This window comes from Silurus meridionalis, chromosome 4 (assembly GCF_014805685.1).
Source record: "Silurus meridionalis isolate SWU-2019-XX chromosome 4, ASM1480568v1, whole genome shotgun sequence".
NCBI lineage: Eukaryota > Metazoa > Chordata > Actinopteri > Siluriformes > Siluridae > Silurus > Silurus meridionalis.
In genome coordinates this window covers 40495931-40520508 of record NC_060887.1, presented here as the reverse complement: position 1 = coordinate 40520508, position 24578 = coordinate 40495931, and the positions used below count along the sequence as shown (strand labels likewise).

The window sequence follows — 24578 nt, the reverse complement described above, 5'->3', positions numbered from 1 at the left end:
GAGGATGTGTCTCTCTGTAGTCGTATCTTCCTCCAATGGGTTTGGCCACTCAGAAAGGCAGAAAACTTCGAGCACAGCAGCGACTCAGGAAACAAGCCAAGCCTGTGTACTTACAGTCTCACGACGAGACATGACTCACACACACACACACACACACACACACACACACACACACACACACTGTATATATGTATGTATAATGCCCCTTCTCAAACAGAAATACCGGAACTGAAGGTTATTATCCTGAGTGATATTTGGAGAGAAAAAGTCAGCCATGTTAATGATGTGCAGAAGAGAACATCTCTCATGTGCAGCTTTTTACAGCAGGTTTCTTCATCTGGATAAGAGTTTTCCTGTCTTTTCCCCAATCTTCTTGACTTCTTTGCTTCATGAGAAAGTTAAAGCAGCACGCTGAATTAATGTTTTTGGAGCTGTTTCAAAGAAGAGACACAAAATGCAGCTGGTTTCTCTTACAGGTCGGAGTAAAAGCACAGGATATCTAGAACACATGGAATCTCACTGTGGACAAAACTAAGTTGCTCAAAACTCCCTTTCATTTGGAAGCTTATGTAGTTCCAAAGCCACACATTCACAATATCAAAATTAAATAAAAATGACAGAGTGACACAAAAACATTTGAGCAGTTCATCACTGAGCTCAGAGGAGATCATGTTTGAGTTTGAGACCATGCCGTGTTTTTTTTTGGAATTTATTACCCAGAAGATTGAGAGAAATGACTCACTCAGGCTGCTGAATTAACATTCCAGAATGCCTTCGACACCAGACTGCACGAATGAGCAGACGCAACAAGTGCATGCGATAGGAAAGCGACGCAAAAATGCGACAGAGGCGTCAGAAAAAAACACAGAAACAAACAGCGTACAGGCAGAATGTCTCAATACAGGCAGATAGTGTGGGAAAGAACAGAAAAGGAGAGATGCGTGTTCAGTAAAAGTCCAATCGAAGTCGGTGCATTCTGTAAGAGAAAATAAAGCTGAAATTAGATATGCTGATGTGAGTAGTGAACTCTTTATTGTCTCAGTCACAAACAAAAACACATTCACAGCATCAGAGCAGGCTTTTGCTGAAATTGAGATAGGAGAATGTGGCTCACTGCTCAAATGTAAACTAGACACAGGTGTCATCATATATAATTCTATTGAGAAAGTTAAAAACTTACAACAGAGACAAAAATACAGCATCCCCAGAAAAGCTCACGATATGGAGGACAACAAATGTCAGTTAAAAGCACATGTCAGCTGCACCAAAAAGCGTGCTGAGATTTAGAGAACTGGGACCATATAGATAAATAATTTAATATGGATAGAATGGTTTCCATTGGAGAAAAGATGCATATTTATTCAGGCCACATTGGAATAAAAATAATCCAAACAGTGTGCTAGAGACATTCTCTTTTAGCCTGGTATGTTTGTCTTGAGTGTCAGATATCAAATGTAAAGAGTCTCTCATTTCCCAACCCATTCTAGGTACTGACTTCACTTAGAATAACACACAGTACACTAAATATTAATGGTAGATTACTACAGCAGATAACTTGATTCAGAGAAGCTCAAGACATTTGCTGCACTGATCCTGAAACAAACAATAAAATGCAACAGATGGGATCTCCAAAAAGGTTCTCGAACAATGGGCCTCAATTCAGCTCAAAAAAGTTTTTGAGTTTTGCTCATGCTTGGGATTTTGTGCATGCCACAAGTAGCCCACATTACCCACAAAGCAATGGGCTGAGTGGGAAAGCAATACAGATTGCAAAATTGACAAAGCAAAGGAGGTGCTGTTAGCATACATATGCATATATGTTGATTTCTTGTCTTATTATTTGCCTTCGTTATGTAAGTAACCTGAAGTAAAGCTGTTTTGGTAGCGTTCTGAATTAAAAGAAGCTCTGTGTCTTTATTTAAAATTTCAACAGGAGTATCAGAAAACTCCAGTGGATGGTTTCAGATCGAGCAGAAGAGCAGAAGATTGCATTCTGCTCTCCACACTACCAGCCAATAGCTACAGCCTCAAACTGTCTGCAGAAAAAAAGATGTTCATGCTAGACCTCAACAAAGGCCACAACATAAAAAAAAAAAGTATTATAACAGGTCAGCAAAAGCACTCACACCGCTGTGGACTGGAGACCATGTCCGAATTCAGGAGTCAGGGAGCTGGAAGCCTGCGATAGTCATCAAACTCGCTGGCACCTACAGGTCCTACTATGTACACTCTGCAGAAGGTCAAATCTTCCAAAGGAGTCCTTGTCACCGTTTGCAGGATAAAGCTCAGGTTGATGTGTCAAGGTGAAACAGCGTAATTGAATGGAGTTGAATAAGATGGTGGTTTATAGTCAAGCAGAAAAGTCTTATATCATTCATCAAAAACATCTAATCAACAATCATCTAATTTCATTATTGTTTCACTCTAGTGATTTCCACTTGGAAATCAACTAATTTCACGGACTTGTTGTTGTTTTTGGTGGCAATGTAAGACCCTATTCCCCTGCATTCAGTGGTGATTCTAGCTTGAACCACGCCATGACCCAACCCTAACACACCCCTGCCCCTGCCTAAAAAAACAACAATAAACCAACGTACTTTATCTTTTAATAAAGAAAGTAGAAACACCACATATGAATTAGCACTTCACACAACCAACATACCAAATACATGTTTTCACACAAAAAACTTACTTCCCTAAAACCAGACCATTCTTGTATTCTTACAAAGTCATCAATTACATCATCTCCTAACTAAGTGGGGGCACTTCTCCAGGTGGTGGGCACACACTTCGAGTCTCAACCAGGTTAATTTACCCCACACAATGACATGATATTATAATTGACATGTAAATGTCACACATGCCTAAATCTGCCACTGCCTGCATTATAGTTTTATAGAAAAGTTATCCAGGATGTTGTTTCTAAAATTCTCATTTAAAACTAAAACCTTGTTTCAACAATTCTTATTTAAAATCATAACTAAATACTTGTTTCTATATTTTTCATTTAAAACTAAAAATGTTTTTTTTAATCATTCTTGTTATGTATGGCATTCCAAGTGTTGGCACAGTTGACCATACGGCACTCCGTACTGGTTCTATGATTATGGCTCATGCGCAGTGGGTGCAGGAAAATGTTACTTCTGTATACTGTGAACACGTAGTAAAGTTAAGTTGCAGAAAAACTTCAGTCAGTGTCATCATTTAAAATACATGATCACTTTGTGCAGACGTAACAAAACGAGGAAAGATTTTCCTTTTTTTTTCTTCCACAACACTTCTAGAGGTAGTGATATTTAGATGATGGTGGCTCCCCGTGATTGCGTTGTCGTTTTCAGTAAAAGTCCAGTCAAAGTGAAAATAAAGCTGAAATTAGATATGCTGATGTGAGTAGTGAACTCTTTATTGATTCAGTCACAAACAAAATCACATTCATAGCATCAGAGCAGGCTTTTGCTGAAATTGAGATAGGAGAATGTGGCTCACTGCTCAAATGTAAACTAGACACAGGTGTCATCATATATAATTCTATTGAGAAAGTTTAAAAACTTACAACAGAGACAAAAATACAGCATCCCCAGAAAAGCTCACGATATGCAGGACAACAAATGTCAGTTAAAAGCACATGTCAGCTGCACCAAAAAGCGTGCTGAGATTTAGAGAACTGGGACCATATAGATAAATAATTTAATATGGATAGAATGATTTCCATTGGAGAAAAGCTAATTATGAATAATCGCACATGCTCACCGTGCTAGAGAATAACATTTTTTTTTTAAGTCGCAGAAGGAAAGAGACAGCTACAAAAGAGTGAGCAATAAATAAAATTATAATACACTGACCACCAGACCAAAATGGTGGGTCTATTGGGACAAATTGCTCCATAGGATGAAACTATCGAGCAGTGGAGCTCATATACTGAGCAGTTCAATTATTTCGTCAAAACTAACGGAATTAAAGATGAGGTTTTAGTACCAACTTTCCTTACTGTAATGGGCAGCAGGACATATAATCTACTGCACAGCCTGGTTCAGCCTAATAAGCCTGGTGATTGCTTATTTAAGGACATTGTAGTATTGTTCCAAGAACATTATTCACCGAAACCCCTTATCATTGCTGAAAGATTCCGCTTTCATTAACGCAATCAGTTAGAGGGAGACTCGATTGCACAATTTGTTGCCGTATTGACGCGTCTATAGGAACACTGTGGATTTGGCACAACACTGAACGACACAATAAGAGACAGAGTCGTCTAGTGAGACTATCCAAAAATGACTACTATGCGAAAGTAATCTTACATTAAAACGGAAAATGGAAATCAGTGTATCCATGGAAATGGCTGCGAAAGGTGGAAGAGTTAAGTGTATCCGGTCAAGTTCACAAATTTTACAGTGAGAGAATAAAACAGGATGGCAAAAGAGCATGTTACCACTGCAGAAAGAATGGTCATTCAGCACAAGAATGCTGGTACAAAGACAAAGACTGCAGAAATTGTGGAAAAAAAGGGGCACGTAGTCAAAACGATAAGCTGACCATAAATGAGAAAGTAAATTCAGTTAATAGGTGGAACAAAAAGGTTATGTCAGGGAATCTAAAAAGAAATGCATAAATGAAGTAGAAATTACAGCAAAACAAGAGGCTGAATATGATGAAAATTAATTATATAATGCATATAATGCCTGTCTTCAAATTCTGATGGTTACTGGGTGACACCACTGTTGAATGGGGAGGCTGTCCCTATGCAGGTGGACACAGGAGCAGCTGTATTGCTTGTGGCTGAGTCAAAATACCTGAAGAATTGGCCATACCTTCATCCCAAGGAAGCAAAGCTGACTCTAAAATCATACACAGGAGAGCTTGTGCCTCTTTCAAGGCGGGGGAAGTGACTGTGAGGCTGAACAACCAGAAGGTTAAATTACGACTGTATATTGTAAAAGGGAGTGGTCACACAGCTCTGATGGGCTGAGCATGGTTAATGAAAATAAAGTTAAATTGGCAAAAAGTGCACTTAGTAGTGAATGTTTGCCCACAAAACATCCTGAGGAAGCATGAAGATGTGTTTGGAGACGACCTGGGGAACATGAAAGGCATCATTGTATAGCTGGCCGTTAAACCTGACAATAACCCTAAATGCCATAAAGCTCGCCCTGTTCCTTACACAATTAAGCCTGAGGTGGAAACAGAACTGGACCGCCTGGAGAAAACTGGAGTACTGAAGAAAGTGAGTGTTAGCGAGTGGACCACACCCATTGTTTCTGTATTGAAAAAGAATGGAACAGTCAGAATTTGTGGTGATTTTAAGACTGTAAACCCTGTTTTAACTGTGGAACGATATCCCTTGCCGTTATTTGACAATCTTTTTTGCTGGATTAGCGGGTGGCCAGAAATTCAGCAAAATATACTTATTTCATGCGTACCTTCGAAAGCAGGTTGATCCTGTTTCACAAAAGCTGGTGACCATTGTAACACACAAGGGCCTATATAGATATCAGCGGCTACCTTTTGGAATAACCTCGGCTCCAGCATTTTACCAGCATGCCTTGGACCAGATCCTGAGTGGCTTAAATGGAGTACAGTGTTATCTGGATGAACTGTCATTACAGGGAAAGATGATGAGGATCATCTCAAGAACCTAAACACAACACTACAGTGACTAAGAGAGCATGATCTTCGGGGTAAAGAAAAACAAATGTGAATTCTTCCAACCCACCATCAAATATTTTGGACACGTAATTGACAGTGCTGGCCTCCACAAAGCACCATCTAAGGAAAAATATATTCTGGATGCACTATCTCCAAAGAACGTAAGCCAGCTGAGATCGTGCCTAGGACTACTAACATACTATGCAAAGTTCACGCCAAATACCGGCTTCATCCCCTACATAAACTGTTAAACAAGTCCAAACAGTGGAAATAGTCCGACAGATGTGAAAAGGCATTTGAGGATGTAAAATGTATTATAATCCAATCCAAGACCCTCACACATTATAATCCTTCACTAGCATTACAGCTGGCATGTGATGCTTCCCCATACAGTGTCAGGGCAGTACTTTCATGTTATGCCATCCGGTGAAGAAAGGCCAATCACTTTTGAGTCAAGGACCCTGAACTCAGCAGAGAGCAACTATGCCCAAATTGAACAAGTGATTGTTTTTGGTGTCAAGAAATTTCACCAATACTTGTTAGGGTGCAGATTTACTTTACTTACTGACCACCGACCCCAAAACTGCCATTCCCTCAGTGGTGGCAAATCGCATGCAGCGCTGGGCCCCCTTGCATCCATGGGACTTCCCAGAGGAGCCATGGCAAAGAATACATATTGGGTCACATGTTTATAGTTATTGTCGACGCTCACAGCAAATGGCCAGAGGTAGCAACTATGAACAGTACAGCCTCTGAGAAAACCGTTGAAGAGCTTAGATCTTTGTTCAATCGTTTTGGGCTACCACAACAGCTTGTAAGTGATAATGGCCCTTAACTGGTGTCTCCTTCTTGTGTGTGAACGGGATTCAACACATCAGGTTTATAATCCACCCACCGATGGCCTGGCAGAACGATTCGTCCAGACACTGAAGAAGGCCCTAAAGACATCTTAGGGTAGAGGCTCCCTATATACACTTTTCTGTTCTCTTATAAAAACATGCCCCATGCAATCACTAAAGTCTCTCCAGCTAGATCACTGTTGTAAAGACAACTGCACAATAGACTGGATCTGTTGGATCTGTTGGACATTCCTGCGGTCAGCATGCCAATTGGATGCTCTCTCAAAACTTTGCGACATCTGTGGCATTGTGCTGTGTTATAAAACTGCACAAAAGTGGCCTTTTATTGTAGCCAGCCTAAGGCACACCTGTGCAATAATCATGCTGTCTAATCAGCATCTTGATTTGCCACACCTGTGAGGTGGATGGATTATGGATGGCAAAGAAGTGCTCACTAACACAGGTTTGTGAACAATATTTGAGAGAAATAGGCCTTTTGTGTACATAGAAAAAGTCTTAGATCTTAGAGATCAGCTCATGAAAAATGGGGCAAAAAACAAAGTGTTGCGTTTATAATTTTGTTCAGTATATATCCCAGCCATTAGGGTTGCACAAGCCAGTGCACTCTTAGTGCCGGTCACAAGCCTGGATAAATGGGGAGGGTTGCGTTAGGAAGGGCATCCAGTGTAAAACATGTGCCAAATCAAATATACAGATCACAAATCAGAAATTCATCCCGGATCGGTCAAGGCCCTGAGTACCAACGACTGCCACAGGTATTGTTAGCTAACAGAGTACCAGTGGAAATTGTGCTACTGTTGGCTAAAGGAGAAAAAGGAGAGAAGGAATACGTCTACAGAGAGAAGCAAGGAAAGGAGAAGTGGAGGAGAGTGGAGGTTTGGGTTGGTACTTTCAATGTTGGTACTATGACTGGTAAAGAGAGAGATTTAGCAGATATGATGGAGAGGAGAAAGGTAGAAATGCTGTGTGTTTAGGAGACCAAGTGGAAGGGGAGTAAGGCCAGGAACATTGGAGGTGGGTTTAAGCTGTTCTATCATGGTGTGGATGGGAAGAGAAATGGTGTGATCCTGAAGGAAGAGTACAGTAAGAGTGTAGTGGAGGTGAAGAGAGTTTCTTATAGGGTGATGAATGTGAATCTGGAAGTTGAAGGGGTGATGATAAATGTCATCAGTGCCTATGCTCCACAAGTGGGTTGTGAGATGGGGGAGAAGGAAAAATTCTGGAGTGAGTTAGATGAAGTGGTAGATTGTGTACTTAAGAATAAAAGATTGGTGATTGGGGCAGACTTCAATGGGCATGAAGGTCAAGGGAAGAAAGATGATGGGTAGGTATGGCCTTAAGAAGGCAGTGATAAATATGTATTTTGAGAAGAAGGAGGAGCATAGGGTGACGTATAAGAGTGGAGGAAGGTGCACACAGGTGGACTATGTTCTAGGTAGGAGATGCAACCTGAAGGAGATTAGAGACTGTAAAGTGTTGGCAGGGGACAGTGTAGCTAGACAGCATCGGATAGTGGTCTGTAAGATGGTTTTGGAGGTGCAGAAGAAGAGGAGGAGAGTGAGAAATAAAAAAAGAATAAGATGGTGGAAACTGAATGAGGAAGACTGTAGTCTGAGGTCAGACAGAGTCTCTGTGGTGGTGAAGAGGTGTTGGATGATTGGGCAACTACTGCAGAAGTGTTAAGAGAGACAGCTAGAAAAGTACTTGGTGTGACATCTGGAAATATCTGGGTAACCCAGGAGCATTCCTCTGCACCTTACCCCTCCCAATCTATGAAGTATTTAAGCGCGGGGCCCAAATGTTGTGAGTCCAGGATCTCTCGAACAAAGTAAACGGAGGGTTGGTCCAGCACCTCAGGGGAAGGCGGATCGGTTATAGTTCCAGAGTTATCTGTGGCAGAAGGAGAAAAGGGCTTAAGGAGAGACAGATGAAATGTATGGTGGATGCGGTACCTGGGAGGGAGGTTGAGCAGGTAGGACATGTCATTGATACGTGTCTGTAAATTAAACGACTCGATATAACAAGGGATGAGTTTTCAGCAGGGCAGTCGGAGGCATAGATCTCAGGTCAACAACCACACCGTATCTACCAGTCTCGCTTTCTCTGAACCAGTGATCCTCCACAGGGATATTGGAAGGTTATTTTGTCCAGGGGAACAGCGGGAGTTAGAAGCCGAGTACGCACTGGAATGGTGTCAGGCCGGTGGCTTACTCGCACAAGGAGTGCTTAGTCGGCCCATGGAAGGAACCGGTTCCAGCTTCTTTGATCTTCCGCTCTGTCTGGCCGTTAGTTTGTGGGCGATATCACGGCCATTAGGACGCAGGTGTTACTGTCTGAGCTAGGCAGATCTGTTATGAAGTCGACCCTGAGTTGAGCCCATGGCCGTTGTGGGGTCAAGCAGGGGGACCAGTTTTTCCACTGGTAAGTGGCATGGGGTCATTGACATAGCAGAGATAGAGCAGCCTTGGACGTATCTCGCTTCTTCTCTGCTAATCCCTTGCTACCAGTAGTGCCATTGGACCATGAGGGGTGTCTGTCTCCTCCCCGGGTGGCCGGAACCTGGGCCCTCATGGATCGACCTCAGCAGGGTTTGACGGCAAGTCCCAGAAATGAATGTTTTCCCAGAAGCATTTGGTGGGGGCTGGTTCTCCCAGCATCCCATTCAGATCTCTTCCTTTAAATCCCACACAATGGGGCTGAGGATTAGATTGGGGGGAACGATAGGTTCGGGTCTGTGGAATCGTCAGGCCATGAAAACCGTTGGTAGAAGTTGTAGAATCCTAGAAAGCGCTGGAGCTCTTTGGTTGAACCAGACGGGGCCAGTCCAGCACTACCTTTACCTTCCCCTGGTTCATCCGTACTCCCGATAGACTGATGTCATACCCCAGGAACTGTACCTTGGACCGACAAAACTCACAGTTCTCTAGATTCTGGTAGAGGTGATGTTCCCATAGTTCCAGGACTTGAGTGAAGTGGCTGCGGTGTTCTGCAGGGTCTCGGGAGAAGATGAGAATGTCATCAATGTAGACGATCACAAACCAGTGAAGGAACAGCCTGAACACCTCATTCATGAATGTCTGGAACACTGTGGGAGAAATGCGCGTTTAGGTTGCAATAATCGATACATGGTCAGAGTCCCCTGCCCTTCTTATCCAAGAAGAAGAAGCTGAAGGCCACGGGGGAAGAGGATGGCATGATAAAGCCCTGCCTTAGGCTTCCTGGATGTAATCCTCCATCGCTGCACGCTCTGGGACTGACAACGGGTACACCAGGTCAATGACGTAATCCTAGGGGCGGTGTGGGGGTAGGTGAGTGTTTGCTGAACACATCCCCAAACGAACGGTACTCAGAAGGAACCTCCACCTCCTTGTGATCGGCCGGGCTTTCCACTAATGTGGATGCTTGAGAGATCTGGGCTGGGCGTGGTTGGGGCAGGTGGTGCAGGCAGTGTTTCCTGCACTGGTGGCTCCACTCTAGGATGTCATGGGTTCAGGAGAATTTTGGTGAGTGTCGTCCGAGTATGATGCTCGCTGTGGGGATCTCGAGGACCAGGAACCTGATCTTTTTGCAATGGAATAAGCCCACCTGGAGAATGACCATCGGAGCACAATATTTCACCCAATCACGTCCTAATGGTTTCCCCTGGATCGTCTAAATGAGCTCCCGCGTCTCTCTGTCCCGGCCCAGCTAAAGGCGCTCTAGGCACTCATGGAAAATTAAATTGCCCACGGAGCCGGAATCTACTAGGGCCAAAACCAGAAGGGAGAGTGTGGGGGTTATGAGCGTGACCGGCAGTTTTGATAATTGGGTGATCTCAGAGGTGAAGTTGACTGTGCTCACCGCCAGACGTGGAGGTTGGGCAGGACACTGGGGAATGGAGTGTCTGTGATAACCGCAATACAGGCAAGCCCCCGCCGAGAGGCGACGGTCTCTCTCTCTTCTCGTTAGCCATTGGGATCGGACTTGCGTGGGTTCGGGTTCTGGGATGGAAGAGACGGTGGTGTGGGATGCCGGTTCTGTCTCTGGGGAATGACAGGCAGCCAGCCAGCTGCTGGAAGATGTGGATTGATCACTGGATGAACGCTTTGAGTCCCAGCATGTCATAGTAAATGGCCATGGCCAGCTTGATGTCTGGCTTCAGCCCATGCCGTTATGCGCCCAGGAGAGTGGTTTCGTTCCAGATGCTACTGGCGGCTTTGTTTAACTCAAAAGAGAGAGAGAGAAAGAGAGAGAGCGAGAGAGAAGGATATGGATTAATATGTGTCTTTATTGTTGTATGAAAGTTTCCCCGGTGGTCTAGTGGTTAGGATGCGACGCTCTCACCGTTGCGGCCCGGGTTCGATCCCCGTTCAGGGAACCAACCCTGGCCACTCTTAGTGCCGGTCCCAAGCCCGGATAAATGGGGAGGGTTGCATTAGGAAGGGCATCCAGCGTAAAAGCATGTGCCAAATCAAACATGCGGATGATCCGCTGTGGCGACCCCTAATAGGAGAAGCCGAAAGTTTTATAGTTGTATGAAAGTTAAGGACACCGTGTAGTTGGGACTCCAGCAAGACTCGCTATGGCAACATAACTATAAAGGAGAACCAGAAGGTAACACAGACATTAGGGATCTCTGGTATGAGAGATAAGACATCTTCCAGTCACAAATGAAGAAGAGCAAATCAGCTTTATTGCAGTCAATTCAGGCCTGTTCCATGGAGCTTTCGGGAGAAAACCATCTTGATAGCAATGGCACCCATCAGCTTTCACATGCGATTGCGAAATTAATATAAACAATCTTTACTTTTTATATCTCACACCTAGTGAAATTTACATATTTTCTCTAATATCTATTGCCTAACAATTTCCATACGCCAATAATTTTACGAGGGCTTGTATAAGCCACCTATTTGCTTACGCACATTCTGGTAAATTTATCCTCTTTCTTGAAAGTCTCGTTTATCAGCATACAATTCTAATTTACATGTACAAAAATATCTCTTGATAGTGACCTTTTCGGTAAAAATCCCCTGATCGTGCAATTTTGCAAATAACAATGTAACAGATCATCCACTGCAATATTCACACCTTTTCCTAAAATCTTGTCTGGGAGTTTTTTCTCTGTCTGCAAATCATCCTTTGTTTAGTTAATTCTGATTTCCTTATGTTGATTTTTATTAGGTGGTAAGTCCATGTAAATGTAAATGTCCAAAAATGCAACTCCCGGAGAAACAAAAAAAAATGATGCAATGATGAGTATGTAATTTACTTGGTTAATTGGGCTAATTTTTTAAAATTGTGGTAAACCAAATGTGACAGTTAAACTATCAGAATTGATCAGTTTCATCTTGGTTTATCAGTGTGATGACACGTACACCTGGTTCTGATTAATACCTACAGTATATTTCAGTAACATTTAGTTTATCTACCAAACAAACTTTGTGCTGTGTTCAATTAATTAGGTGATTAGAATTTGGATGCCTTTAGATAAATGTCATAAAACTACAATGTATTTTTGTCTTTTTTTGCAGATGCAGTGATCCAGAAATTTCCTGGAACCACCAGGAGCAAACTAGGGATAAGTATTATTGCAAAGGTCACTGAACTACAGACATTTAAAAAGACTCAACAAACATAAAAAATGAACAGGCTGTATCATATACCCGTTGGTGGATTTTCATGTTCTGGGCTTGTTTTATGTTTTGTTGTAATATTCTTTTCAGTAGTTGTGTGTTCAGTGTTTAGTATTTTTCTAATTTTGCTCATCTTAACAATATTTCTCTTTAAATTAACATCTCTAAGGTTTAGGGATCCCATGTGCATTGCATAGCAGGTGTGTAAGTATACGATCATAAACTATATAAAAAAATATGTAAGACATTTATGAAGGCATGTTTATTACTTTTGTTTTGTTTACATGACAGATTAATGCTAAATATTTTGCAATTCATATACCTAATTAAATAATGTAAAATTTGAAATATATATGTGCATGCAATGTTTTTATATAAGTATGTATTCAACATACATTTATAAAAAAAAAAAAGTATGTATATACATATATATACACATGCAAGTAAGTGTTATTCTATGCATATATTTGTAATTTGTATATTGCATATTTATATGAAGAAATATGTATATTGATAATTCTATATGTGACATATCAAAGACTGTATTATACATACATAAACATACATTTATATGGGAAAGTTTTATATGTTAATATATGAAATTGTTCCATTATCTAATAGGTTTTATACATGGGCAGATATATATGTACATGTATGTTTCCACTTTCTATATGGATATATTTAATATATGTATTGTCATATGTGTACATATAATACATTTCTGTAAGGGTTTCTAATAACATCCATTAAGAAACTTACATTGTCAATAACATCCACCTACATAAACTTGTACAGACACATACATACAAACAAGAAAAAACATTCTGTATGTAGAAAATGTTGTCATTTAATAAGCGTTTTGCTGTTAATAAAGATTCATGACTATTCTATTATATCTCTCAGATAAGTTTTGGCATGTTGTACACAATCTGATTCTCACTAACTGAGAAAAGGAATAGGAATCATCAGTTTTAGCTGTCACAACTGCTTTACTGTACAGTAAGGGTTCATCCTCTTTAGGAGAACCTCACTGCTCATATCTGTAAAGAAAAAGAAGAAAAACAGAATGATCAGATTTGGTCATATGTTCATCAGAATCAGTCATCAGATTTCTCAAAAGGTATGTGTGTGTGTGTGTGTGTGTGTGTGTGTGTGTGTGCGTGTGTGTATGTGTCAGTCAGTTAGTAAGTAGTGTTTCCAGTTTGCAGTGTGGATTCTTCACTCCTGAGATTCCTGGTTTATTGTAGTTCAGATTCAGTTCTCTCAGGTGTGATGAGACGTTTGTCCTCAGAGATGAAACCAGAGCAGCACAACCTTCACCTGAAATACTGCAGCCTACCAACCTACACACACACACAAACACACACACACACACACACACACACACACACACACACAGTTACGCTTATCAGTTGTCATATATGCATTTATTAGAGCAACACAAAATATCATCTAAATGCAGGATCTCCAGTGTGTAAGTGATGATCTGACCTCAGTATCTCCAGTGTACAGTGTGGATTCTCCAGTCCAGAAAAGAGCAGCTTCACTCCTGAATCCTGCAGCTTATTATTACTCAGGTCCAGTTCTCTCAGTCTGGAGGAGTTTAAACTGAGAACTGAGGACAGAATTCTACAACTTTCTTCTGTGAGATTACAGAAACCTGAGAAATGATGATAAATCAGAACACTGACATCTCAAACACACACAATCTGGGAAATTATGATATCAGAACATTGACATCTCAAGAAATAAAGAGAAAGAGCAAATATTCTCCAGCTGATCAGGAAGTGTTACGTAATCTACAGTTAAAATGCAGCAAGGACATCTAAAAGCACAATAATGATATCTAAAGCCCACAGTACATCAATTAGTTAATAATCATCCCAAGAATAGTATATAGTGAAACCTCTTACTGAAATTTCAACATGTGTAAGTGATGATCTGACCTCAGTATCTCCAGTGTACAGTGTGGATTCTCCAGTCCAGCAGAGAGCAGCTTCACTCCTGAATCCTGCAGTTTATTCTCACTCAGGTTCAGTTCTCTCAGACTGGAGGAGTTTGAACTGAGAACTGAGGACAGAATTCTACAGCTTTCACCTGTGAGACTATACACACACAACCTGGGAGATAGATGATGATAAATCAGAACGCTGACATCTCAAACACACACACACACACACACACACACACACACACACACACACACACACACACACACACAATTTCTGGAAAATGATAATATCAGGACATTGACATCTCAAGAAATAAAGAGAAAGAGCAAATATTCTCCAGCTGTTCAGGAAGTGTTACGTAATCTATAGTGTAAATGCGGCAGTAATATTTAAAAGCACACACACACACACACTCCTTAACAGCCCATTAAGGGTGTGTATTAAAACAAGCAGAAATCCAGATTGTTAAATGTCTATTTTCGTGTTTGTAATTTATGAATGTGGAAAACTATAGCAGTTGTTGTTGCTTTATTTAAATTGTGCTTCAGGACACACAAAATTTTATTCATCTAAAACAGCCATATGACAGAAATGCAGGATCTACAGTGTGTAAGTGATGATCTGACCTCAGTATCTCCAGTGTACAGTGTGGATTCTCCAGTCCAGCAGAGACTGGAGGAGTTTGAACTGAGAACTGAGGACAGAATTATACAGCTTTCCTCTGTGAGATCACACCAACACAACCTGGGAGAGAAATGATGACATATTAGAACACGTACATCTCAAACACACACACACACACACACACACACACACACACACACACACACACACACACACACACACACGAAGTGAGACGTGTCAGAAATAAACTGATGAAGAATACATTTTAATTGAATTAGTTTTTTCACTATAAAGTTTATTACTTTTGGGTAACCCAAGGCAACAACGGCATGCACAAATACAGCCTATGACACATCTATTATTTATTACCCATGTGAAATGTACATTTACATTTGCGACATTTAGCAGACGCCCTTATCCAGAGCGACGTACAAAAGTGCTATGAGTCTCTAGTAATTAATAAATCTACACTGGTACACAAGATTACAAACTTAATATAAATATAATTCTTGAAATCTACAAAGCAAACTTGGAAAGTGCTAATTTAAGTGTTTCAGTAAGATGAAGTTCTTCGGTCGTCGCTTGAAGATAGCCAGGGACTCCGGCTGTACGGACATCTAGGGGAAGTTCATTCCACCACCTCAGTGCCAGAACAGAGAAGATCCTTGAAGTGTACTTACCTCTCATTCTGAAAGACGGTGGTACCAGTCGAGCAGTGCTGGAGGATCTCAGACAGCGTGGTGCAGTGCGAGATGTGATGAGGTCACTGAGGAAAGATGGTGCTGGTCCATTTTTGGCCTTGTAGACAAGCATCAGTGTTTTGAATCTGATACGTGCAGCTACTGGAAGCCAGTGAAGGGAGCGCAGCAGTGGGTGGTGTGGGAGAACTTGGGCAGATTGAAGACAAGTCATGCAGCTGCGTTTTGTATCATTTGCAGTGGATGAATAGCATTCAGGAAAGACCTGCCAGCAGAGAGCTGCAGTAGTCGAGTCTTGAAATGACAAGAGACTGAACAAGCACCTGGGCAGCCTGTGTGGACAGAAATAATTGAATCATTCGGATGTTGTAGAGAAGAAATCGACAGGAGCGAGCCAGATTAGCCACATGTGGGAAGAAGGACAGTTGATTGTCCATAGTTACACCAAGGTTATGAGCAGTGGCTGAAGGGAGAGCAGAGAGACATGAAGAGCTGTTCAGAGATCTTGACCTGTAGATGAGTCACCTGGGATGTCCAGCAGTTCCGTTTTACTGGGGCTGAGTTGTAGTTGATGATCACTCATCCATTAAGATATGTCTGTCAAGCATGCCGAGATCCAAGCAGAAGCTGTGGTATCTGATGGAGGGAAAGAAAAGATTGGTTAAGTGTCATCTGCATAGCAGTGGTAAGAAACCCCATGTGAGAATATGACTTCACCAATGGAGTGGGTATAAAGGGGAAAAAGGAGGGGACCAAGTACTGAGCCTTGTGGGACACCAGTGGTCAGTCTGCATGGGGCAGATGTGGATCCCCTCCATGTTACCTGGTATGAGTGACCTTCCAGGTAGGAAGGAGTAGACAAGAGAGTCTTGTAGTTGACTGTGTCAAATGTTGCTGAAAGGTCCAGAAAGATAAGTACAGATGACAGCTTGGCTGATCAAGCAGCATGCAGTTTCTCAGAAACAGCCAAAAGGGCCGTCTCTGTGGGATGTGCCGCTTTGAACCCAGACTGGTTCGGATCATGGAGGTTGTTCTGTGATAGATAGACAGACAGTTGGTTAAAAACAGTGCGTTCCAGAGATTTAGAACGAAAGGAGAGAGGTGATTATGTCGTTGATGATGTCTGATAGGTCCAAAGGACAGGTGGTGGGATTGCAAGATTGGATGACTTGCAGTATCTTATCTTCTGTTAAGGTTGAGAAGCTTGACAACAGATGAGTAGAGGATTCCTGGCTGTGTTGTGTAGTCATTGTTGGGGAGGAAGTGAAGGTCTGGCAGATTTCCTTAATCTTTTTATCATAGAAGGAGGCAAAGTCATTAGCATTCAGGGAGGATGGAGCAGGTGTGGCAGGGGGGGTTGAGTAGTGCAGAGAAGATGTTGTGGAGCTAACGAGGATCTTGAAATGACTCACTGACACTAAAATAATAAAGTGATGTGTAAGTGATGATCTAACCTCAGTATCTCCAGTGTACAGTGTGGATTCTCCAGTCCAGCAGAGAGCAGCTTCACTCCTGAATCCTGCAGTTTATTCCCACTCAGGTCCAGTTCTCTCAGACTGGAGGAGTTTGAACTGAGAACTGAGGACAGAAATCTACAACTTTCACCTGTGAGATCACACCCACACAACCTGGGAGAGAAATGATGATAAATCAGAACACTGACATCTCAGACACACACACACACACACACACACACACACACACACACACACACACACACACACACACACATGCACAAGGTATAAAATCAGTGCAGTGTGTAAACAGCAGCAAGGTTGTAACATCAGACAAAGCAGCACAAAGTACATTTACAAATATGGAAATGTAAAAAAGTGGGCAGGGCTTAAATGAATGTTATTAGTAATGGAGTGTGTGATATCAGCACAGTGCATCACAGTGATATAATTTATGTAATGATTTGATTACTATTCACTGACAGAGTTTTACTGATCATTTGGTCTTTAATATAACAGCAGCTACAATCTTCTTCTTCTTCTTTCGGCTGCTCCCATTAGGGGTCGCCACAGCGGATCATCTGTCTCCATACCACCCTGTCCTTTACATCTGCCTCTTTTACACCAACTACCTGCATGTCTTCCCTCACCACATCCTTGAACCTCCTCCTTGGCCTTCCTCTTTTCCTCCTACCTGGTGGCTCCATCCTCAGCATTCTGCCACTGTCTCTAATCCATACAACATCGCAGGTCTCACCACAGTCCTATAAACTTTCCCTTTTATTTTTGCAGATACCCTACTATAAAAAAACACTCCTGTCACTCTTCTCCACCCACTCCACCCTGCCTGCACTCTTTTCTACATTCTCTAACACACTCTCCATTACTTTGCACTGTTGACCCCAGGTACCTGAATTCCTCCACCTTCTCCAGCTCTTCTCCCTGCAACCACACAACTCCACTGCCCTCCCTCTCATTCACACACGTATTCTGTCTTACTCCTACTTTCATTCCCCTTCTCTCCAGCGCATATCTCCACCTCTCCAGGCTCTTCTCAACCTGCTCCCTACTCTCACAACAAATCACAATATCATCCGCAAACATCATAGTCCAGGAGACTACTGTCTGACCTCGTCCATCAACCTGTCCATCACCACTGCAAACAGGAAAGGGCTCAGGGCCGATCCTTGATGCAGTCCAACCTTCACCCTGAACCAGTCTGTCGTTCCTACTGCACACTTCACTGCCGTCACACTGTCCTCATACATGTCCTGCCTCACATACTTCTCTGACACACCTGACTTCCTCATACAGTACCACAACTCCTCTCTTGGCACCCTGTCGTACGCCTTCTCTAAATCCACAAATACACAATGCAATTCCTTCTCTCCTTCTCTATACTTCTCCATCAACATTCTCAAAGCAAATAAGGCATCTGTGGTGCTCTTCCTCGGCATGAAACCATACTGTTGCTCACAGATGGTCACCTCTTCTCTCAGCCTGGCTTCCACTACCCTTTCCTATAACTTCATGGTGTGACTGATCACCTTAATTCCCCTGTAGTTACTGCAAGACTGCACATCTCCTTTATGCTTAAAGATCAGTACCAGCACACTTCTTCTCCATTCCTCAGGCATCTTCTCACCTTCCAAAATCCTGTTAAACAATCTGGTCAAAAACTCCACTGCCATCTCTCCTAAACATCTCCACGCTTCTACCAGTATGTCATCTGGTCCAACCGACTTTCCACTCTTCATCCTCTTAATCGCTGCTCTCACTTCCTCCTTACTAATCCTATCCACATCCTCCAACCTTTTCTCTCTCTGATTTTTCTCATTTATCAGCTGCTCAATATACTCCCTCCACCTTCTCAACACACTCTCCTCACTAGTCAACACATTTCCCTCTCCATCCTTTATTGCTCTAACTTGCAGCACATCTTTCCCAGCTCGGTCCCTCTGCCTGGCCAATCGGTACAAATCCTTTTCTCCTTCCTTAGTGTCCAACCTCTTATACAGCTCCTCATATGCCTTTTCCTTGGCTTTCGCAACATCCCTCTTTACCTGCTACCGCATCTCCTTGTACTCCTGCCTACTTTTCTCATCACTCTGTCTATCCCACTTCTGTTTTGCCAACCTCTTTCTCCTTATGCTCTCCTGCACTTCCTCATTTCACCACCACGTCTCTTTGTCTTGCTTTCTATTTCCAGATGTTACACCAAGTACTTTTCTAGCTGCCTCCCTCATCACTCCTGCAGTAGTTGCCCAATCATCCAACACCTCCTTAACACCACAGAGCCTTTGTCTGACCTCTTCCTGAACCTCACACTACACTCTTCCTCCTTCAGTTTCCACCATCTTATTCTTCTTTCAGTCCTCACTCTCCTCCTCTTCTTCTTCACCTCCAAAACCATCCTACAGACCACCATCCGATGCTGTCTAGCTACACTGTCCCCTGCCAACACGTTACAGTCTCCAATCTCCTTCAGGTTGTATCTCCTGCATAGTACATAGTCCACCTGTGTGCACCTTCCTCCACTCTTATACATCACCCTATGATCCTCCTTCTTCTTAAAATAAGTGTTCACCACTGCCATTTCCATCCTTTTAGCAAAATCTACCTCCATCTGCCCTTCCACATCCCTCTCCTTAAAAACATACCTACCCATCACCTCCTCATCACCTCTGTTCCCTTTACCTACATGCCCATTAAAGTCTGCCCCAATCACCAATCGTTCTTTCCTAGGTACACCATCTACCACTTCATCTAATTCACTCCAGAACCTTTCCTTCTCCTCCATCTCACAGCCAACTTGTGGAGCATAGGCACTGATGACATTTATCATCATCCCTTCAACTTCCACCTTCACGATCTTCACCCTATCAGAAACTCTCTTCACCTCCACTACACTCTTACTGTACTCTTCCCTCAGAATCACCCCTACACCATTTCTCTTTCCATCCACACCATGATAAAACAGTTTAAATCCACCTCCAATGTTCCTGGCCTTACTCCCTTTCCACTTGGTCTCCTGAATACACAGCATATCTACCTTTCTCCTCTCCATCATATCAGCTACCTCTCTCCCTTTACCCGTCATAGTACCAACATTTAAAGTACCAACCCGAACCTCCACTCTCCTGCACTTTTCCTTTCCCTGCCGTCTCTGTAGATGTTTTCCTTCTCTCCTTCTCCTCCTTCGGCCAACAGTAGCCCAATTTTCACCGGTACCCTCTCGGCTAACGATATCTGTGGCGGTCGTTGTTAACCCGGGCCTCGACCGATCCGGTATGAAATTCTCCTTTGTGATCCGCATATTTGATTTGGCACATGTTTTATGCTGGATGCCCTTCCTAACACAACCCTCCCCATTTACCCGGGCTTGGGACCGGCACTAAGAGTGCACTGGCTTGTGCATCTATAATGGCTGGGTTACAATGTCAGTAAAATATATTATTTTTATGTTGAAATTTAGTGTAGTGTGACACGTATACAGATACACACCGGATAATTATTTTCAATCTTTTAATAATAATTTAATAGATAATAAATTAATTATAATAACTTATAATAGTTACAAATATGAAGCTGCAGATATGAAGCAGAAATGAAGAAACTGGAATGTATTGAAAACTATAATGTCATCTCTATTTAACCAGAAAGAAATCTACAGGGGGACAGTGGCCTCCATCTTTCTTAAATGGAAGAAGTTTGGAACAGCCAGTACTCTTCCTAGAACTGGCCACCTGGACAAACTGAGGAGAAGTGAGAAGAGATAAGACCAAGAACCTGATGGTTTACTCTGATTTACCTCCAGAAATCATCTGAGACCTGATTGGAGTAATGAATGATAATCATGATCCTAATCAGTGCAGTTTCATTAATGTTCAATTCAAATAATAACTAGTAACTATAATTAGTAACACATTCATGAAATAATTTTAAAAGACTTACTCAGCTTTTCTGGATGCTTTGACCACTGGCAGCAGCCTCAGAAGACATTCATCTGATCTGTCATATTTACTCAAATCAAACACATCCAGATTCTCTTCTGAGTTCAGCAACACAAACACCAGAGCAGACCACTGAGCAGGAGAGAGTCTGACTCCACTGAGACACCTGGAATCTCTGCTCTTCAGGTAACGTTGTACTTCCTGTACTAGAGAATCATCATTCAGTTCATTCAGACAGTGGAACAGATTGATGGATTTCTCTGGAGATGGATTTTCTCTGATCTTCTTCTTGATGTACTCAACTGTTTCCTGTTTGCTGTAAGAGCTACTTCCTGTCTGGGGCAGTAGTTGTAAGAGAGTCTGATTGGACTCCAGTGAGAGACCCAGAAGGAAGCGAAGGAACAGGTCCAGGTGTCCATTCTCACTCTGTAAGGCTTTTTTCACTGCACTCCTCAGAAATGCAGACATGTTTGATTTGGTGAAAAGATCTGACAGATTGTTGGTTTGTTGTTTTTTACTCTTTTTGTTGATAAATGAGAGAAATGTGTATAAAGCAGCTAAAAACTCCTGAACACTCAGTTGTACAAAGCTGAACACTTTCCCCAGGTGAAGCCCAAACTCCTCTCTGAAGATCTGAGTACACACTCCTGAGTACACTGACACATCACTGACATCAATCCCACACTCTCTCAGGTCTTCCTCATAGAAGATCAGGTTTCCTTTCTCCAGCTGTTGGAAAGCCAGTTTTCCCAGTGCCAGGATACTCTCTCTGGTCTGCTGAGGATCAGGGTCACATTTCTGATGGTACTTTTTGTCCATATATTGGATCTGAAAGATCAGGAAGTGTGAGAACATTTGAGTCAGAGTCTTGGGGATCTCTCCACTCTCTGCTTCACCCAACATTCTTTCTAGAACAGTGGCTGAGATCCAGCAGAACACTGGGATGTGACACATGATGTAGAGGCTTCTTGAAGACTTCATGTGTGTGATGATTTTATTGGTCAGGCTCTGATCACTGATCCTCTTCCTGAAGTACTCCTCTTTCTGAGGATCACTGAACCCTCGTACCTCTGTTACCTGGTCTACACACTCAGGAGGGATCTGATTGGCTGCTGCTGGTCGAGAGGTGATCCAGAGGAGAGCAGAGGGAAGCAGATTGCCCTTGATGAGTTTCGTCAGCAGCACATCCACTGAGGCTAATTCTGTCACATCACACAATCTCTCATTGTTCTGGAAATTTAGAGGAAGTCGACACTCATCCAGACCATCAAAGATCAACACCACTTTATTCCTCTCACAGTCTATTAATCGTAATTCTTTTATTTCTGGGAAAAAGTGATGAAGAAGATCCATCAGACTGAGATGTTTCTGCTTCATCAGATTCAGCTCTCTAAAGGGAAGTGGAAACATGAAGGTGACGTCCTGATTTGCTTTTCCTTCAGCCCAGTCCAGAATGAACTTCTGCACAGAGACTGTTTTTCCAATTCCAGCAACTCCTTTAGTCAGCACACTTCTGATGGACTTGTCTTTAAAGAGATCATTACATTTGATGGGTGTCTCCTGTGTTGCTGGTCTCCTGGACACTGTCTCAATCTGTCTCACCTCATGTTCATTATTGACGTCTCCACTCCAACCCTCTGTGATGTAGAGGTCTGTGTAGATCTCATTCAGAAGTGCTGAGCTTCCATGCTGTGAGATTCCTTCAGTAATTCTTTGACATTTCTCTCTCAGTTTGGATTTGAGTTTTTTTCGCTGGTGCACAGAGACGAGTTCTGATAAAAAGAAGAATAAAATGTAAACTCTCTGATCATCTCTGTGAGCTACTGATATTTTCATAGCTGTATATCATATGGAATGTCAGTACTGATGTGTTATTATATTGTGTTGATAAAAGCACATCATTATGATGAGATGTGTTTAATAAATGTACAGCAGTTTCCTTCCTCTGAAGATAAAGTGATGTTAGAACCCCATGAGCTCTTACTGTTCTGCAGTGTGTTAGCGAGATCTGTGTGCTTCATGTTCTTCAGGAAGTGCAGTGTGATCTTCAGCACTCCCTCTCTGACACTGCTCTGATCCTCCTCATCCTCCACCTCCCTCTCAGAGCATGCTGGGTAATCTGGACTCAGGAGCTTCTTATATTTCTTCAGTTCATTCTGTATCAGAGTGATGACTTTGTGCTCCACTTCCTGATTTGTAACAGAATAAAAAATATACACTACACTCATATCAAACACTAGAATGTAACATAAGAATGTGTTCATTACAGACATCCAGACAAACTGGTTTCAGACGAGAGCACAGACTAGTAAAAACATGAAGGTGAATCACTGAGTATTAAGAAGGAGGCAAAAGTATAAAATAAAAAAATGCTGATGATTCTATTTTCCAACGAAAAGTTTGCAAAGAGAGCAAGGAACAAACAAGAAGAATGACACACACACACACACACACACACACACACACACACACACACACCTTGAATATGGCCTCTAAATGACTCTTCTCAGTGATATTTGATTTCTTCTTCTGCAGTCTGTGAACAAATAAAACACTTGTTAAAAGTAGAATAAAGACTATAAATCATATTCATAACTACAAACACAAAGCAGTGAATACACACATATTACAGAGATGTTTGATTATGTGAGAGTGTGAGTGATAAAACACTGCACTCATACATTCAACTGTCCTCACCTCAGATCAGTAGTACAGTCTGTGTCTTTAAAGTATATTGGACGATCCATTGACTGTTCACTCTTCATGGACACACAGCTGGGTTCAGGTGTGTCTGATCTCTTACCCTGAATCAGACTAAACACACACAACCACTGCATCATTATTACTGTTCTGCAGCAACACTGAATAATGAAACTGGAGTTAAAATCTGATGATGTTCTTATTAACACTGATCCCATTCTTTAACCTTCATACTTTATCCAGCTACAGGGACAACTTGGGGTTAGACGTGTTGCTCAGTAGCTTAATGTCACTAATCATCAGCTGGTGTTGAACATCTGGAGACAAAGCTGCTGAATTCAACTCTTCACTCGTCACTTTTCACAGATACACATCAGAGTCTGATCTGTTTAGTGTTGGTGAATGTGAGAACATTTCTATTTTTCACAGAGTCACAACCTTCACTCACCTCTCATCTTTCTTTATGTCCTGTTTCACAGACTCACTCATTCTGGAGGACATTTCTACTGCTACAGAGGAACCTGTACACACACACACACACACACACACACACACACACACACACACACACACACACACAAATAATACATATTTACATCTGTCCAACATCTGTTTCTTAAATCTACAGCTGTACCATTACAAATTTCAAAAAAATCACCTGAACGTCTTCATCTAGTTTAAATTCATAACATTCACATTTTCTACCTTTAGATTTACAGACTTACTGTGTTTTTCTCCTGGAACCTTTTAGGGTCCCGTCAACGTCCTGTCCCTGGTTTCAGTTTTACTCAAACTGGCATGACTGGTTTAGGAAGAGTACAAAAATTAAATACAAATAGAGGTGGAGCAAAACACACACACACACACACACACACACACACACACACACACACACACACACACACATTACATTTTTGGATTGTGATTCCAATTTATGAGTAAATTTTATGTTGTATTATATCTAACCTGAAATGTCTTTGTGTGTTTGTGTGTCAAGTCATGTCAAGTCAGGTTTATTTCTATAGCGCTTTTCACAACAGACATTGTCTCACAGCAGCTTTACACAAATCAACAGTGAA

The 24578-nt window shown here is 42.1% G+C and overlaps 3 protein-coding genes and 1 long non-coding RNA gene across 10 annotated transcripts in view; 1 reads left to right on the top strand and 3 right to left on the bottom strand.

Annotated features, from left to right (window-relative positions):
* Window positions 1-1013, top strand: part of lyrm1 (LYR motif containing 1) — a 3098-nt gene extending 2085 nt beyond the window's left edge. Inside the window, exons 5-6 of one of the 2 annotated variants that reach the window (XM_046848325.1) lie at window positions 21-132; window positions 178-1013. In XM_046848325.1, coding sequence (XP_046704281.1) covers window positions 21-132; window positions 178-200 — 135 coding nt within the window. In that variant the 3' untranslated portion in view covers window positions 201-1013. Of the gene's footprint in view, window positions 1-20 lie in introns of both variants that reach the window. The other variant, XM_046848326.1, reaches the window with a different exon arrangement.
* Window positions 1-24578, bottom strand: part of LOC124385132 (NLR family CARD domain-containing protein 3-like) — a 987530-nt gene that overhangs the window by 712629 nt on the left and 250323 nt on the right. The window contains exon 1 of one of the 2 annotated variants that reach the window (XM_046848276.1): window positions 23948-24015. The exons of the other annotated variant lie outside the window; for it this stretch is intronic. Coding sequence (XP_046704232.1) covers window positions 23948-24000 — 53 coding nt within the window. The 5' untranslated portion in view covers window positions 24001-24015. Of the gene's footprint in view, window positions 1-23947; window positions 24016-24578 lie in introns of those variants that run through there. 2 annotated transcript variants of the gene reach the window in all.
* The window catches only part of LOC124385129 (NACHT, LRR and PYD domains-containing protein 3-like), a 128223-nt gene continuing 116122 nt past the window's right edge, over window positions 12478-24578 (bottom strand). For all 4 annotated transcript variants that reach the window (XM_046848268.1, XM_046848269.1, XM_046848267.1 and 1 more), the window contains 4 exons: window positions 16847-17020; window positions 14810-14814; window positions 13610-13778; window positions 12478-13461 (listed from right to left, as the gene is read on the bottom strand). In XM_046848268.1, coding sequence (XP_046704224.1) covers window positions 13296-13461; window positions 13610-13778; window positions 14810-14814; window positions 16847-17020 — 514 coding nt within the window. In that variant the 3' untranslated portion in view covers window positions 12478-13295. The remainder of the gene's footprint in view (window positions 13462-13609; window positions 13779-14809; window positions 14815-16846; window positions 17021-24578) is intronic.
* On the bottom strand, window positions 15664-16278 carry LOC124385181. Of its 2 annotated transcripts, none has more exons than XR_006925699.1 (3): window positions 16216-16278; window positions 15918-16028; window positions 15664-15724 (listed from the first exon to the last, which is right to left on the bottom strand). It is a non-coding gene; the product is annotated as an uncharacterized LOC124385181 (long non-coding RNA). The 2 variants fall into 2 exon arrangements; XR_006925700.1 differs by having other exon boundaries at window positions 15673-15724; window positions 15903-16028.